This window comes from Borostomias antarcticus, assembly GCF_949987555.1.
Source record: "Borostomias antarcticus genome assembly, chromosome: 18".
NCBI lineage: Eukaryota > Metazoa > Chordata > Actinopteri > Stomiiformes > Stomiidae > Borostomias > Borostomias antarcticus.
In genome coordinates, this window is record NC_140251.1 from 11,490,005 (window position 1) to 11,507,922 (window position 17,918).

At 50.6% G+C, this 17,918-nt stretch overlaps 1 protein-coding gene across 1 annotated transcript in view; it reads right to left on the reverse strand.

The window, feature by feature from the left end:
• Positions 1–2,251: 2,251 nt before the first annotated feature.
• Positions 2,252–17,918, reverse strand: part of zfpm1 (zinc finger protein, FOG family member 1) — a 92,084-nt gene continuing 76,417 nt past the window's right edge. Inside the window, exons 5-11 of the mRNA XM_084452762.1 lie at positions 8,618–8,720; positions 8,176–8,403; positions 6,302–6,544; positions 5,889–6,131; positions 4,806–5,158; positions 4,113–4,706; positions 2,252–4,058 (exon numbers count right to left, since the gene is read on the reverse strand). Coding sequence (XP_084308888.1) covers positions 2,646–4,058; positions 4,113–4,706; positions 4,806–5,158; positions 5,889–6,131; positions 6,302–6,544; positions 8,176–8,403; positions 8,618–8,720 — 3,177 coding nt within the window. The 3' untranslated portion in view covers positions 2,252–2,645. The remainder of the gene's footprint in view (positions 4,059–4,112; positions 4,707–4,805; positions 5,159–5,888; positions 6,132–6,301; positions 6,545–8,175; positions 8,404–8,617; positions 8,721–17,918) is intronic.

Genomic DNA, 17,918 nt, shown 5'->3' on the forward strand with positions numbered 1-17,918 from the left:
TATCCATCTCTCTCCCTCTACCTCTTTCTCAGGCAGGAGTGAGCATTGTCATTGTAAAAACGGTTGAGTATAGATAGAACTGATACAGCACTGTTCAAACAACACGACAATCTCTCCTCCATTCAACACTACCTCCCCTTCAGGGTTTCCACACAGACACTCTGTCTCCAACATCTTCAGCTGTTATTTTTTACTCAATAATTGGTAAACATCAGATAAACGATCCTACACACATGCACACACTCACTCACTCACACACACACACACACACACACACACACACACACACACGCACACACACACACACACACACACACACACACACACACACACACACACACACACACCTTTGCTCAACTATATGAGGTGTGTGAGTCAGTCTAGGAGGGAGGGACTGAGAGGAGAACCCCCTGACCCCCAAAACAACCCATGGTCTTCTCTGCAGAATCACCAGTAAATTACTAACACACTTGAGGTGCCATTGTGGAGTTTTAGACAGGTCTGGGTAGGTTCACTACCTACAAGGTACAAAACAATATGGGCTCCACACTGCCTCCTGCTGGCCCATAACATGAATTCCAATCATCCCACTTCTCTCTACAGTATGCCCACATCTCTGGTATGTGACCGTGGGCTGTGGGGGGCTGCTAGGGGTGGGGTTGGGATTGGAGAGAAAGAACTGAAGAGTGACAGAGTCATTAATTCTTCCCTCTCTGCACTGAACAAAGCACCAGAATCAGAAAAAAGTTTACTTCAATTCATTTATCTGGAACAGAGATAGAATATAATAGAATAAACTCATGAATTAGCCAATCCTGAAAGGGAGCACTGTGCGTCTTTCTATCCTGACTAACCAATAAACAACAGGTTAAAGATGTTTCAAATATAGTCCCAGTGATAACTGTGAAAGATATTACATATCTCCACTTAAAAAATACACTTCAGCACACCACGATCCAAACGGTTCCTTCGAACAGTATGAAAAATATACAAATAAAAAATACAAATGTTCTCAGACACAAGGTAGGTAGTTTTATGTTGCCATGAAATCAGTGAAAACTCAAAGATAAATATTTCACATTTTCTCCCCTTGCATTCAAGAGAAATTAAAATTGTGTTGTTTTAAAAAAAAAAAAAGAGAAAACAATCTATCCATTTTACAAATATCATCATCTTGTCTGGTATCCACGGTAACCTTATATGTTATTCAGCTAAAAACACCTCTTTAGCTTTTTCTAGTTAGAAAAAAGCACCAGTGTTCCAACCAAAGCATCTAGAATATTCTTTAGAGACATAATACATACACTATGCACAGAACCATAGAAACATGAACAGTGGAGGCTGTCTGTTCCAGAGAGACAGGCCAGGAACAGCCAGGGCTCAAACGACACTGGACAAGAAGTCACCAGCAGGAAACAGGAAGCAGGAAACAGGAAATGTTTCCAACAATCATCATCATCATCATCAAATCAAAGATCACTGTGATATAAACAATTCAATTAAGCTTGGACAAGTGTGTGTGTGCGTGTGTGTGTGTGTGTATGTGTGTGTGTGTGTGTGGGGGGGGGGGGTATGGAACTAGAGCCCCAAAATTCTTCTTTGAACCCTGGAGATGACCAAGGAATCTAAAATGAAGGAAGGGACATTACGTCACAATTTAGAAAGTTCAAGCTGATTGGTGCCAGGAGTGAAAACTTACAGGTCAGCTGTCATTGAATGGAATTCACAAACTCCTCGTTTAGGACTTGGCGTTTTAACAGATTATAACAGCAGATGGCAGAACTGATGGTAGTTTGTTGTATAGTTAACTAGCTTATGTTTGATATATTGGTTTATGTATATTTGCTCAGATAGCTTGCGTAGTAGTGAATGTCAAATGGCAGTTGATGTACTGTAGGTAAATGGGCTGGACATGGATATGGTGACCTAGCTGGCAACCCCAACGGGCATTTGTGTTGATATAACGCTTAGCTAAATGTTTTTGGGTGAACCAATACATCAAACGTACAGTAAGCTAGTTAACTATACAACAAATTATCGGCGTTTTTTTCCATTCGGTGTTATAACTTGTTATAATGCTAAAAGTCCTAAACAAGGAAACAGCGATCCCATTCACTTTAATGACAACTGACCTGTACGTTTTCACTCCTGGCACCAATCGATTTGCACGCGCTAAACACTGATGTAATGTCCCTTCCTTCATTTTAGATTCCTTGGAGATGACAGGGAAGGAGGCGGAGGGGGGGGGGGGGGGGGTTGGTCAGATGCCTGGTGAGATGAGGGAGACTTGGGTGGGAACACATGTGTGCAGGTAGGTAGTTAGATCTGGCTAGCTAGCTATGTAGGTAGGTAGGTAGGTAGGTAGGTAGCATATCAGCCTCAGCTTTTAGTGTAATACACACTTCTTTGACCCATACAAGGAGTAATCATTAGTTACCATGGTAACAACACCTGGAGTGCCCTTAGGGAGGGGAGCGGTTGTCTGAACAGACAGAGACCTTGCGGGGGGTGGGGGGTGGGGGGCAACAGAGCCAGGTGTGTAACAGACAGTCACACTTCCAAACACTGTCCAGAGAGGGCGCCACTGAGACGGTTGACTGGGAGGAAGGGGGGAGGAAGAGAGAGAGGGGGGGGGGGATAAAAGTTCATTTGACGTGCTCGGCGCTGTGGGAGGAGCAGTAGTACTTTTTATGAGCGATGAACGTGGAGAGGCTGCTGAACTTGATGTTGCACAGGCGGCAGAATCGCGTGTTGCCGTTCTGCAGGGGGGGAGGCAGGGCCGGTTTGGAGGGAAGGGGAGCCGGGGGCGCGGAGAGGGCGTGGTGGTGGTGCTGGTGGTGGTGTGGGGCCAGGGCCAGAGCAGCCTTGTCAGGTAGGAGAGAGACCCCCACCTCCCTCTGGGCCTCGGCCACTGGTGACACAGTCAGGGCTCTTGGGGGGGTGGCGGCCAGCGGGGGGGCCGACGTGGGAGAGCTGCCCCCGCCGGCGCGGGGCCCCACGGGGCTGCCGTTCGCCAGCGGCGAGGAAGGGGAGGGCGTGTCCCGCCTCACCCGGCCGTTGATGCTGTCCCGGCGAGGGTTGAGGCCCGGTTTGGGGGGGGTGGTGGTCACGTCCCGGGGGCTGAGGCTGAGGCCGGGGCTGGCGGTGGCGCCGGGCTGGGCCTCGGGGTTGGGCGGGAGAGGGAGGACCAGGCTGTGGGCGCTGCGGAGGTGCTCCACCAGGTCACAGGTCAGGGCCCGGCCGGGGGGGCAGTAGGGACACACTCCCTGGGGCGAACTTGGACCCCCCCTAGGTCCTGGGGTCGGGTGGGGGGAGGTAGCCTCCGAGCCGGGCTGGCTGGGGGAGAGGCCCTCGGGCTGGCGGTCCAGGGCCCGGGTCTGGGTCTGGGCGTGCGGGGAGGTGGAGACCGGCCTCTTCAGCCGGCTGAGCTGCTCCAGGGTGTGTGGTTGCAGAGTGGTGGCCGGGCAGTAGTAGGTCTTGTGGGCCAGGTAGTTCTCGATGCTGTTGAAGCTGATGCTGCAGGCGGTGCACTTGTGGTAGTCGGACAGGGGCAGGGCCGGCAGGCAGCTGGCGCCCCGGGCGACGTCGCGTAGACGTGGCCTCTTGCTCAGGTCGATGGGGCCGTCCCCCTCGGGGCTGCTGCTGCGGGAGGAGAGCGCCCGAGCCGGGGCGGGGGGCTCCAGGACTCGGCCCTCCTGCTTCATGGCGAGGCCGAGGGCCAAGGGGGCGGGGCTAGCGGCGGCGACGGCGGCCGTGGCCTGGGCCAGGGCCTCGGTCCTCGCCATGTGGATCTCGTACATCTTCTTCCTCTTGCGCGTCCGGAGCGGCTGAGGCAGGAAGGCGGCGCCAGGGGCGACGGCCTTGGCCGGGTGATTCGCCCTCTGATTGGACGGGTCGTGGCGCGAGGCGCAGTAGAAGCGCTTGTGCACCGTGTAGTTGTCGTGGCGGCTGAAGTGGATGTTGCAGGCCTGACAGAAGGTCCGGGTGTGGTCGTCCTCGGCCGCGGACTCCGCCCCCGGGCTCTGGCTGCCCTCGCTGGCCCTGCCACCTCCCTCCCCCTCGGAGGAGGAGGAGGACACTCCCTCCCTCCCCGCCGGCGCCTCCGTCTTCACCTCTGCCCCCCTGCTCTCCAACCCTGGCGTGCCGCCCAACGCCGGGGCGGAGTCCGAGGGCGAGGCCGAGGCGGCGCGGCCGGCTGCCCCCGCGACTCCCTGAGGAGACGACGAGGACCCGTGGCCCCCCGAGGAGGACGCCGTGGCTTGGGCCTCCTCCCTCCCCGAGCCGGGGGCCGGCGTGGAGGCCTCCGCCTGCTGGTGTCTGCTGGAGCAGTACAGCCTCTTATGGACGTAGAAGTTGTTGATGTTATTGAAGTTGATGTCGCACTCGAAGCAGGTGGCCCCCTTGTGCGGGGGGGTGGGCGGGGCGGCGGTTGTGGTGGTGCCTGCTGGGTAGTAGGGGGGCAGGGCGGGCGGTATGGCCTGGCCCTGCTTCAGCCGGCTGTGGACCATCTCCGACATCTTGGCCAGGATCTCAGAGGCCTGCGGCAAGATGGCCGCCTCCGGGCTGAACAGGTACTGGGGCAGGAAGACCGCGCCGCCCGGCAGCACCGACTCCGCCCCCGGGTGGGCGGGGCTAAAACCAGGGGTGGGGCTGGCGGGCTCCACCTTCACGGCGGCGGCAGAGGGGCTTCTGGGCGAGGTGGAGGTCTGAAAGGACACGGCCTTGAGTTCCTGGCTCTTCTCGTCCCTCCCCTCCCCCTCCTCCTCCCTCTCCTCCTCCCCCTGTCCTCCTCCCTCCTCCTCCACCTGCATCCCGGGGGCCTCTGCCTCGGAGTCCGAGCAGGGCTCCTCCTTGATGTGCAGGCCGGCTGGGTTCTCTGGGGGGGGGCTTCGTCCAGGGGGGGTGGCCGAGCCTCCGTCGGCCCCGGGGGAGTCCGGGCGGGTCAGGCAGGCCGGGGGCTCCCTGTCCTGGGGCGGGGGCTGTGTCTGGAGGTGGTCGGCGGAGGGAGGCGTGGCCTGGCGTGGGGCGGGGCTCCTCTCGGCCGGCACCCTGACCTCCAGGTGAGTGCGGACGTGCTGCTGGAGCTGGGCGGGGCTGTCGGCGTTGTGGCCGCAGACCTGACACTTCAGCACCACTCCTGAGTCCCCCGGACTGAGACCTGCCAATCACACAGCAGGGAGGCGGGGTCAGAACACACAGGGACAGGCTGGACAAGAAAAGACTTGAACTGAGAGGAGAGGAGACAGAAGATGAGAGAGCAGAACAACAGAACAGAACAGAACAGGACAGAACAGAACAGAACAGAACAGAACAGAACAGAACAGAACAGAGCAAAACAGAACAGAACAGAGAAGAGCAGAACAGAACAGAACAGAACAGAGAAGAGCAGAACAGAACAGAACAGAACAGAACAGAACAGAACAGAACAGAACAGAGAAGAGAAGAGCAGAACAGAACAGAACAGAACAGAACAGAGCAGAGAAGAGCAGAACAGAACAAAACAGAACAGAACAGAGAAGAGCAGAACAGAACAGAACAGAGCAGAGCAGAGCAGAACAGAACAGAACAGAACAGAGAAGAGCAGAACAGAACAGAACAGAGCAGAGAAGAGAAGAGCAGAACAGAACAAAACAGAACAGAACAGAACAGAACAGAGCAGAGCAGAGCAGAGCAGAGCAGAGCAGAGCAGAACAGAGCAGGATAGAGCAGAGCAGAGCAGAGGAAAGAAGAACATACAGTAGCAGAACAGAACAGAGCAGATCAGAGCAGAACAGGACAGAGCAGAACAAAACAGAGCAGGATAGAGCAGGACACAGCAGAACAGAGCAGAACAGAAAAGAGCAGAACAGCAGAACAGAGCAGAGCAGTTGGGAGTGGGTATACCGCACCTGTAGCCAGGGGCAGCTTGGGCAGCCCGGGCCCAGGAGAATACACCTCGCTACGCGAGCCGGGCTGGCACACCATGTGACAGGTCACCAGGTGGCTGTAGAGGATGTCCCGCGTGGTGGAGATGAAGCCGCAGCCGTGGCACACGCCGTTCAGGCCGTCCGTGTGCACCTTCAGGTGGCGCTCACAGTTGGCCTTGGTGGTGAAGGCTGACAGACAGACCAGACAGATGAACGGACGTTCGCCTGTGGGGGAGGGGGGCAGTGAGGGGAGGGAGGAGAGAGACAGAGGGGAGAGAGAGGAGGGAGACAGATCCATTTATAAGGCGTAGTATTTGGACTTCCCAACGAGTCATTCGGTTTGAGTCGCCGGTGCGTTTGCCTCTGTTTCCTGTGCCTCCGAGTGTGACGCTCACCGCTGTGCGTGCGCATGTGGATCTCCAGCGAGCTGGCGCTGGGGCAGCTCTTGTTGCACTGCGGGAAGGGGCAGAGGCGCTCGTTGGGGTACGCCTCCTTGGCCTTGTCCTGGGGCGGGGACTGCGAGGAGGCGGGGTTGCTGGGCTGCTTCTGCCGGCTGGCGCAGTAGTACATCAAGTGAGCCTGCAGGTTCCGCTCACTGCGATACCAGATCCCGCAGTCCTTGCAGGGGAAGATGTCCTCTGGACCAATCAAACGCAGGAACACAGCGGTTAATCAACCAATCAACCAGTCACAGCAAGGACACATTTGTTAATCAAACAATCAACCAATCTGAGTCTCCAACCAACCACTCAAGATGTGGTTCTATGGACACCTAAATATGGCTGTTGGATCATCTAACCAGTTGTTGTATTTCTTTGTACGTGCAATTTCTTCTAGTATCATCGCAAGAGTGTGTAAGTGCAACTTCAAATACAGACACATGCATCCATGTATGTAAGAGCAGTGAGATTCTATATCTGTACACACCGCATTGCATTCCTCCCGGGTCGCCAAGGCAACTGGGGTGTAGGGGTTGCGGGAGCAGGGAGGGGAGCCAATCTAGCAAAGCTGGTGTTGATGCGCGTTCTAACCAGGCTATTCTTGATAACGTCCAATAATTACACAGGCAGGCGGGCGCGGTGCGGCGCAGCTACCGGAACCGGAGAGACAGCGGATCATGTTTAGCTCTTTGGCCTGATGTGTGATTAATCACTCTCTCAGCACTGCAGCGTGCCCATGCTCTGATCACTGCTCCCAGGCTGCTCCTCTCCTGTCTGCCTCCAATCCTGTCTGTCTGTCGGACTGTCTGCCTCCAATCCTGTCTGTCTGTCGGACTCTCTGACTGTCTGCCTGCCTCCAATCCTGCCTGCCTGCCTGTCTGTCTGTCTGTCTGCCTGCCTGTCTGCCTGCCTGCCTGTCTGTCTGTCTGTCTGTCTGTCTGTCTGCCTGCCTGTCTGTCTGTCTGTCTGTCTGTCTGCCTGCCTCCAATCCTGTCTGTCTGTCTGACTGTCTTCCTGCCTGTCTGTCTGTCTGTCTGTCTGTCTGTCTGTCTGTCTGTCTGTCTGTCTGTCTTCCTGCCTGTCTGTCTGTCTGTCTGTCTGTCTGTCTGTCTGTCTGTCTGTCTCGAGGCCTATCACCAAGCCTGTCTGTCTCTCTGCCTCCCAGCCTGTCTCCCTGCTACCTCCATCCTCCCTCTCTCCCTCCTGCTGTCGCCATGCTCTCTCCTCCCTCTCTCCTTCCTGCTCCCTCTCCCCCTTCTCTCCTAACTCCCTGCTCCCTCCCTCCTCATTTCTCCCCCTCCCTTTCTCCCACTCTCTTTCTGTCTCCCTCTTCCCCCCTCCTCCCGGTCCTCTGCCTGCCTGCCTGGTACGTTTTGCCCCCCTCGCGATGCCAGACCTTCGAGATCCCCGCCTCTAGTTGAGCGCAGCATTTAGAGACTGACTCTGAGTCTACTTTCACCCCAACAGTCCTCCTCTGGGCCAGTAGTGCCTCTCAGAAACCACCAGGCCCTGTAGAGGAGCTACACTGCCCCCCAGTGGTGAAACGGGTGAATGGCTAAATCAGGAACACCAGAACTGGAGCCCACTGTCAATTTACTGGTATGTAGAGAGTCTCAGCATGGCATTGGTTTACAGTATCAGTTAACAGCCACACAAGAAAAGAAAAAGAAAGAGGCAGAGAGAGAGAGAGAGAACGAGGGGAACGGACAAAAGGGGAGAGAGAGAGAGAGAGAGAGAGAGAGAGAGAGAGAGAGAGAGAGAGAGAGAGAGAGACGGGCATTACCGATCTGTCGGCGTGACAGTTAACAGAGCGGTCAGCAGAGACTCACTGTTGATGACCGCTGTAGCCAAGATGGCCGCCATGCCCGCCTGCTGGGGAAGGAGCTGAATTTCAGGACGCAAGGCTGCCGGGTAGGTGGGCTCCTCCTTTACCAGGGCATTGTGGGTAGTGAGGCTGAGCGGTGATGAGAGGTGGTCCAGGAATGATAGAGACAGTTCAGCCAATAGGCCGTCACCTTCTGACACCTCATGGATCACTTTACAGAAGAGCTGATTGCCTGCAGAACATACACACACACACACACACACACATTAAATATAGTACATGGACAACATTGCGTGTTGGTGGGTGTGTGTGTGTGCGTATCCGTGTGTTTGTGCACGTATGTACAGTATGTATGTATGTGTGTGTGTGTGTGTGTGTGTGCGTGTGTTTGTGCGTGTGTTTGTGCACGTATGTGTGTGTGTGTGTGTGTGTGTTGCATACTGTACCTTGGCTGTAGATGGTGCAGTTAGCGTCTGTGGTATCAGAGGTCAGTGGAATTCTACTGAGCCAGCAGTCAGCATCTTCACACACCAGAGATAATCTGGAGTTCTGCAAGTTCACACAACCACACACACACACACACACAGGGAGAAAAACAAAGACAGACTGTCAGGTTTAAACTGGCGGCCGCATTTTTAAACACGTTCCGGCCAAAATAGTGTTCATTGACAATGACAGGCCCAACATGAGGAGGTTGTTCCAAGTAATGCATAGGGCAGGCTCTCTTCGGCATCCAGAGATTGCGTTGTCGAGAAAGCCTTTGACAGGATAGAATGGCCATACTTATTTAACATTCTATTGAAATATGGCTTCCACCCAACCTGTATGAAATGGTTCAGAGCTCTATACCATAATCCAGTATCCCTGGTAAGAAGCAATAATATCCTCTCTGATTCTTTCCCTTTACATCGGGGTACACGACAGGGCTGTCCAATATCGCCACTTATATTCATCTTAGCCCTGGAACCGTTGGCTTGTGCCATCCGTGAGAATCCAGATATTACAGGCGTCTTGCTGAGTGGCCACCAGTTTAAGATACATGTATATGCTGATGACATCTTATTAACATTGTCCAACCCGCTCTCTGCTATACCCAAGGTGTTAGAGACAATCAAGTCATTCAGTCTTTTCTCTGGCTATAAAATCAACTGGAATAAAAGTGAAGCCATCCCATTAAATCATCATACATGCTATCCCCAATACTAATTTCCAGACACAGATGAAGTGGGAGCAAGATCTCAATATTTGCTTTGTCTTGTCTTTGTGTTGCGTATAAAATGTTGTAATTGTATGTGGTTAATGTTATGTCTTCAAAAACTAAAATAAAATATCAATAAAAAAAAAAAAAAGACAATGACAGGCTGACTCTCTGGCTGTCACTGGCCCTCCGCCTCCCGTGGCCCCTGGCGTGTGCTCCTGCAGCATCAGCACCGTAGGCCCCGCAGCTGTGGAGGGGCTCCCACACATCACTCAGACAAAGATATACAGCTGCTTCTGCAAGCCCCAAAAGTCGTTTGCTCGCAAATTGAATGCAAGTGCTGCTAACGTGGACCATCAGTACCATAGAGGCTGGAGGAGGGGGGGTGTCCAGGAATTTACATCCAAACACCTTAAACCTTTGTCCTGGTAATTATCACCTCCCCCCAAGTCCCCCGCAAACCCCAGTTTCAGTCTAATGTAAAACACCAACTCTCCCCCCTTTTGTAATTGTAAACACACTCTGCATAGCTCTGCCTCGCTCTTTTGTCCAAGTCAGAAAGGCCACACCTTGTCCTTCCTGCCCTGACTCAGACCTTTGTCTATATTCAAAGCCATATTCAAAGTGAGTTTCATCCCACATTCCTTTCTTTCACAGTGTGATATCCGTCCCCTCACGATGACGCATAGACAACTCAGCCAATGAAATCCTAGAAAGACTTACCTGTGTTCTGACTGAATATAAGCCAGGCCAGAAGTGACTGACTTCACTTCTCTGACAAACCACCTTTGTTTGCGTTGTTCAGGAAGTCCTTGTGCAAGTATTTGATTTCATTCAATAAACCAGACTCAACCTTTTGAACGTATCTTGGTAAATCTTTGGACAAGACAAGTCTAAAATAACTATCACAGTTTGGCGACGGGGATGGGATCACTGCCTGCGTGTTGCCGGGATTCCAGTGGATAGGACTGATCGGCAGACGTGTCGGTCCATATGGGCTTGGAAAATCAATTTTCTCTCTTGCGCTAGAGCGCCAGCCGAGATTATTTCCTCAGTTCTTCCACTGGATTCTTGAAGCGCACAGGTACGTTTAAACGAACCCTCTTGTGGTTCTGAGTTGTATTTGCCTTGATTTGGTTCAGTTGTGTTGGTCTGGATTGGTTGAAAACAGGAAACCCCAGCGTGGGTATTTAGTAAGTAACTATCTAAGGAGATGTGAACAGCAATAGATTTTATATCGTATTGTCTTTTGACTTCGTCCTTGTTTCGTTACGAGGGTATCAGCTGTTCAAGTGAGAGTTTGGCACAGAACAGGTTTCCTTTTGGCCGGTCGCGGGAGAGTTTTAACCAAGAGCACGTTGAGAGAGTTTTTGCTCAATGGAGATGTAGCTACAGGGCGGAATTGAGAGTTTTGCAATCCGCGTTTTCTGGTAGAGATTTTGACCAGAGGGGCTGTACATATTTGGTAGGATCTGAACGGAAGGTTTAGCCTGGACCAAATTGCTAGTGCAGCCGAGAATGATTTGTTGTAAACGTGGGCCTTTGTTTCATGTTTGTGTGTTAAGTCGTATATTTAGTCGTTTTTGGTCGTCGTTTGGTCGTCCTTTGTTTGCGTTCCCGTGTGTCTGCTACATTTCTCTCTTGCATGTGCACGGGGGGTTGGTCGTCTTATGTGTTCACTGTTTGAGCCTCGGCTCTTGATTATTGTTTGTTATGCGCGCCATGGATCCAGGTAAAGTATTGTTTTGTACCCTTTTTAGACTGTTAAAATTCTGCTAGATTCCCAGTAGGCTAGCTAGCTGGTTGCCTAGGAGATAAGGAAAACTCCGCTATCGCGGTGTTCCGCCATTGAGCCAGAAGAGAACAAAGCACTTCGCTGACTGGGTGAGTACTAAGCGAATTTTAATGTGTCTTAATGTTTGTTTCTTCGAAATTGTATTCTTTCCCGCCGTGAGTTAACTATAAGGTTTCCTTTCGTTGCTGTTTTGGGGTTTTTAGGCTGCGTCGTGATTATTTGGGATTTGTTTCTTTAAATTTCCCCGCGCACAACCAAAGACCACATCCGGGTCATACATGCAACATTTTGGGATCACCACTAGGTGTCCCTGTAACACTAGTTATTAAGATATGCTAGAGGATGTAAAGAATTCTACTGCAAACGTCTAGCCTGATGTGATTGTTGCACTGAAGCATATTTCTGCGAGCGTTTGTGGCAGATTTCGTTATGTGCTAAAGCATTTTCGATTTCTTACATCCACATCTGACATTTTAGTGTTAAATTCTAAGATTCGGGCTCAGCTAGAGGGTTAAGGGAAAAGTAGAGTTAATTCTCTAGACTGGTCTGTTTTTAAGATTTGGGAGAGTAGACAAGAGAGTTTTTTTTAGGTCAGGAAGGAAAGATAAGGAGATTCAGCAAACAGTCTCTCCACCATTTCCCCAGCAGAATAACTCTGTTTTAAAATTAGATTCCCCCCTCGACTTGTTGCGCCATTAGCCACGCCCCTTCTTTCTACGAGGTATTTGTCCGAACAGGTCCGGAAGGAAGAGCCTCCGATTTTGAAGTCGAGCGCCACCTGCTGGACTTCCCTTGAACAACCCATAAGGGTGATTTTAAACTAGCCAAGATAGAGAGTTTTAATTTTTAAGGGTTGTGCATAATAGTGGGGGGAATAGATAAGGGTTGCCAGTATCTTAATCTGAATGCACCATCTCATAACCCAATTATATATTTTTAAATGAGTATGTTAAATATCTCATGTTTATAGTTTGAGGCACATTCATCGGGCCTGAGTGTTTTTTTCTGAGTGGTATTTTACAGACAACTGTCGTTCCGGGAGTGATGGGTGAATGCCGAACCAGGAGACGGGCACAGGACACCGGAGGTTACTGGCCTGTTTCCCTACAGATGGGCGATCTGGGTTTCGTGAGATGCAGACCAACGCCATGTCACCAACTCACTGTGAGCGACAGATAAGTATGAAACAGGAGCAGTGCCCAAATACTCTGTCCTCAAATGCAGAAGAGGGAGGTTTTAGCTATACAAATGAAGCTTTGATGGAGTTTTTTGATTAGTTAATTGTAAATGAAGCCAGTTCATTTTAGTGTCATTTTTTCTTTGCCTCATCTCTATTTTTATCCTGACTTCAGGAAATTTTTGCTTTCACCCTTAGGGGGTGTTGTTTTGTTGAGACGAGAATATGGGTTATTTTCTTTTCATAAAATCGCAAGAGAACTGCTAGAGCCAAATCCAATTGCCTTGATCATGACTGGGGACTAAGCGTGTTGAAGTCATTCTAACGCTGCCCCTGATGTCACTGTAGGCTACTACAGACTGGCTCTAAATGACACTTGAACAGTCACCCTGTTTAAGTTTTCCTGACAGAATAACAACATTTTTTCCCCAAAGCAGGAGCTTGCGCTTAACCATATTTCTGAGAATCTCCAACAGATTTTGAATAACCGTTCCTGACCAAAGAGGGGAACAGGGAGACCAGACCAGAGAACTCTCCTTTTGCTCTTCTGTTTTGTCTCTGTTTTGTCTCTCTCATCTGTGAATCCACAGATGGAGCACTTCATCAGCCTGTACTGGGGGAGCGCCGAGGTGAGCCCTCCAGCAGCACGACCCGGGCCGACCCTACGTGGAGCAGTACAGGGATGGACCGGGTTCAGTTCAAGAGCCTACATTTCTGACCTACAAGCATCTGCTCCACCTGCGGAGAAAAAGACATGAAGGACTAAGTGCACATTTCCACCACCAAACTAACCTGTATCTAGGGCCAAATGACAAACCTGTACTACCTCGTTCATGTTTTCATTATGCTTTCAAACTAGCCCACGGGCCAGATCATGTTTCAAAAACAGGGGTGGCGGAGGATGTTAACAGATGTCTCCAACAGAGTGAGGACCGCCATTTCCTGAGGCTAAGGAGGGGTTCCTGCATCACATCTCTCCTGGGGATTGGGTCCTGGTCCACGACCACAGACGAAGGAGCTGGAACTCGCCGAGGTGGCTCGGGCCGTACCAGTTTCTACTCATCACGCAGACAGCGATCTGAGAGGACTTCGTTGGACCCATGCAAGCCATTGCCGACGGGTCCAAGCAGCAGAGGACGGTCCACCAAGGGATCGCAAACACCAGGAGATCAGAATGCAGCTGAACCAGAGGGCTCAGAGGCCAAAACCATGGGCCATCACACTGTCCTCTCCTCTGACGAGGAATCGGAGGAAAAATGACCTTGCTGGTCACCTCCTCACAAGATGCACCACACACGCACACACACCTGCACACACTAACATTGAACATAACTGATTTCAAGCAACGCGACATCGAAGTTGCGATCTAGAAGAGAAGACGCCTTGCATTCCCCAGATGACATTCTCCTCTGATGAGCAATCGGACTGCACCTCTGATCACACACACTGGAACCTACATTAAACATTCAGCGACGCACACATGGAATCTATGTTCCATAGGACATCACATGCAATTATTCACAAGAGTGAATGAACTTTGAAATAATCTGGAAAATATCATATTTGTTTACAAGAGTTGCAATGGTTGAAACATGAGTTGATAAATAAGTTTGGGTTTTTCCTCTAAATTGACCAAGAGGTTTTTTGCCCCTCTTACACTGGTAACCATTTTATCTTTTTTTTGCCTTGTTAAATCAAGTTTGTTTTTTGGTGAATGGTTGTCCACTCTTAGACTATAAATAGTATATAATCATGTCATTTTTTTTATCTTGTTTCCTGTCAAATTTCTGAAGCAAGGGGTTTTGGTGTGTGATTTTGCACGTTGAGAGGAAATAATTAAAGTTTCGTCCTAGTGGAGAGATTATTTCCTTTCCACATGTATAGCATAGCTGACTGTTTACACTGTGTTTGGATTTTATATTTTATTTTTGTGTGCCTGTTCAGGCACAAATGAGGGATTGTCCAGGAATTTACATCCAAACACCTTAAACCTTTGTCCTGGTAATTATCACCTCCCCCCAAGTCCCCCGCAAACCCCAGTTTCAGTCTAATGTAAAACACCAACTCTCCCCCCTTTTGTAATTGTAAACACACTCTGCATAGCTCTGCCTCGCTCTTTTGTCCAAGTCAGAAAGGCCACACCTTGTCCTTCCTGCCCTGACTCAGACCTTTGTCTATATTCAAAGCCATATTCAAAGTGAGTTTCATCCCACATTCCTTTCTTTCACAGTGTGATATCCGTCCCCTCACGATGACGCATAGACAACTCAGCCAATGAAATCCTAGAAAGACTTACCTGTGTTCTGACTGAATATAAGCCAGGCCAGAAGTGACTGACTTCACTTCTCTGACAAACCACCTTTGTTTGCGTTGTTCAGGAAGTCCTTGTGCAAGTATTTGATTTCATTCAATAAACCAGACTCAACCTTTTGAACGTATCTTGGTAAATCTTTGGACAAGACAAGTCTAAAATAACTATCACAGGGGGGGGGGGGGGCGGGGAGCACTGGGAAGAGCGATGGGTATGGAGTGATGGAGAGAGGAGGAGTGCAGAGAGGACAGAGTCCGTGGGAGAGAGGAGGAGGAGAAAGGGAGGGGAAGGAGATTTGTGCAGACACCATCGCAGGAGCTCCTCTCAGCACACAGGACAAAGGTGTGTGTGTGTGTGTGTGTGTGAGTACAGGGGAGTCTGCTCTGCGTGTGTGTGTGTGTGTGTGTGTGTGTGTATGTGCACCTACACTCACATGTTGCTGTAGCTGGTACAGACCTGAGAAAGGCACGTACACACACACACACCTGGGCTCTCATCAGCACAATCTTGTCTTTGTTCTGTTGAGGCTCAAAGAACATTCCTTCTGACTATCATTCCCACACACACACACACACACACACACACACACACACACACACACACACACACACACACACACACACACTCACCACACACACTCACATAGCCTACATCTCTATCAGTGTGGGACCACTGTGTGAGATTCAAATTCAAAAACATTATAGCACATTAAGATCAGTCCTGTCAGACATTAAGTCAGTCATTCATTATTAATTCTAGTCATACAATACTCAGTCCGGTGTAGTGAATACTGAATAGCTTCAGCCAGAGGATGCAGTATCTTTCTCTGTCCACTAGGTGGGAGCAGTTATTCAGCTGCAGACCACAGCTGCCTCTGACTCCTGGTAGGCAGAGATGCTCCCCAGACATATGTATGGAACCAGGCCAGCTAATCCCAATCCCAATACTCTATACACACCTGGCTGTGTTCTACCACAGTACTCTACAAACACACACACGTGCGTGTGTGTGTGTGTGTGTGTGTGTGTGTGTGTGTGTGTGTGTGTGTGTGTGTGTGTGTGTGTGTGTGGTAAGCCAGTCGTTCTGGACTGGTGGTGTGATTGTATAGTATTTCCTGGTGAGGTTGTGTATGTTCTGGTGTTCTGGTCTGGTGAGGTTGTGTACAGTATAGTATTTCCTGGTGAGGTTGTATATGATCTGAACTGGTGAGGTTGTGTATAGTATTTCCTGGTGAGGTTGTGTATGATCTGAACTGGTGAGGTTGTGTATAGTGTTTCATGGTGAGGTTGTGTATGTTCTGGTCTGGAGGTTGTGTATAGTATTTCATGGTGAGGTTGTGTATGATCTGAACTGGTGAGGTTGTGTATAGTGTTTCATGGTGAGGTTGTGTATGATCTGAACTGGTGAGGTTGTGTATAGTATTTCATGGTGAGGTTGTGTATAGTATTTCATGGTGAGGTTGTGTATGTTCTGGTCTGGAGGTTGTGTATAGTATTTCATGCTGAGGTTGTGTATGTTCTGGTCTGGAGGTTGTGTATGTTCTGGTCTGGAGGTTGTGTATGTTCTGGTCTGGAGGTTGTGTATAGTATTTCCTGGTGAGGTTGTGTATGTTCTGAACTGGTGAGGTTGTGTATGTTCTGGTCTGGAGGTTGTGTATAGTATTTCATGGAGAGCTGGTGCTGATGGAGAGATAGATCTTATTTTGTTTTAATCTGTAACTTAACACTGGGGCTGTCTGAGCTGTAAGTGCTGCTAATTTGTTTCAGACTAATTTATCACAGCGACTGCTTTGGAATCCCCAATTACACACACACACACACACACACACACACACACACACACACACACACACACTCTTTCAATGTGTAAATCAATAGCTTCTTGATCATTAGTTAATTGAGGGTTCCTGTAATTACATGGACCGAATAAACAACAGCAGGATGTGCAGTTAATTAACACAGGATGTGTGGGACATGTAGTTCTTAAGTCAGGCTCACCTCATTTCAGTCATTCAGCAGACGCTTCTATCCGCAACTAGTGTATGGGGTAGTGTTGGAGTTAAGTGCCTTGGTCAATGACGATAGTCAAGTGGCCTGGCTTCAGTATGCTTAGGATGCACTTACCACTGGGCTAGTGACCATGGCTGTACTGGACCCAGGTCTGCTACCAAGTCTCCACACACACCGTCAGAAACACTCTTATTATGACACATCAAAACATCTGCAGGCATGCTGTCACAAACAAGCGCGCCGTTGTTGTGATGTCAACCTATACCAGCCAACACTACTAGCCAATCCTAGAGGCTGAAACAGGGCGAGGAGGGAGAGAGCAGGAGGGAGAGAAGGAGGGAGAGAGGAGGAGGGAGAGAGAGAGGAGGGAGAGAGAGGAGGGAGAGAAGGAGGGAGAGAGCAGGAGGGAGAGAGGAGGAGGGAGAGAGAGAGGAGGGAGAGAGAGGAGGGAGAGAAGGAGGGAGAGAGAAGGAGGGAGAGAAGGAGGGAGAGAGGAGGAGGGAGAGAGAGGAGAAAGAGAGAAGAGGAGGGAGAGGGGAGGAAGGAGAGAGAGAGGAGGGAGAGAGAGGAGGGAGAGGACAGCCTGTTTTGTCATCTCTCCCTCTTCCTACCTGGGTTGTCAGCCCCCCCCCCGCCCCTGTGGTCTCCCCTGTGCCCCCCCCCCCCCCCCCCCCCCACCAGGACGGAGACTCTTTGAGAGTGTGTTAAGCCCCCCATCCAGGGAGTCTTTGAGGCGGCGTCTTAACCCCCTCGTCCAGCCTCACATCCCTCATGAATATTAATCAGCCCACGGCCCAGCTTTAATCTGCCTGATCCCCACACTGCTGCTGCCACTACGATAGAGAATCTAATTATTTGGTCTGATATTAACCATCACCCCCACATGACACACACACTCACACACACACACACACACACACACACTCACACACACACACACACACACACACACACCGTTCACCTTCACTCACACACAGTGCACACCGTTCACTCAAACACAGCCTTCCAACTCCTCAACATAGACACTTTCTGCACAAAACACACACACACACACACACACACACACACACACACACACACTGAGCATTCACCTCACTGCCCCCCCCCCCCCCCCCCGCCCCTCCCCCAGCTCAGCCCTCAACGTCCTCGCCTTATCATGGGTAAAAACGCCCTCCTCCACCACAGATAAAACTAGAATGCAAATGATGCCAGGCTGATTTCCTTTCTCCTCGTTCACTATCGAAATGAATATAGAAT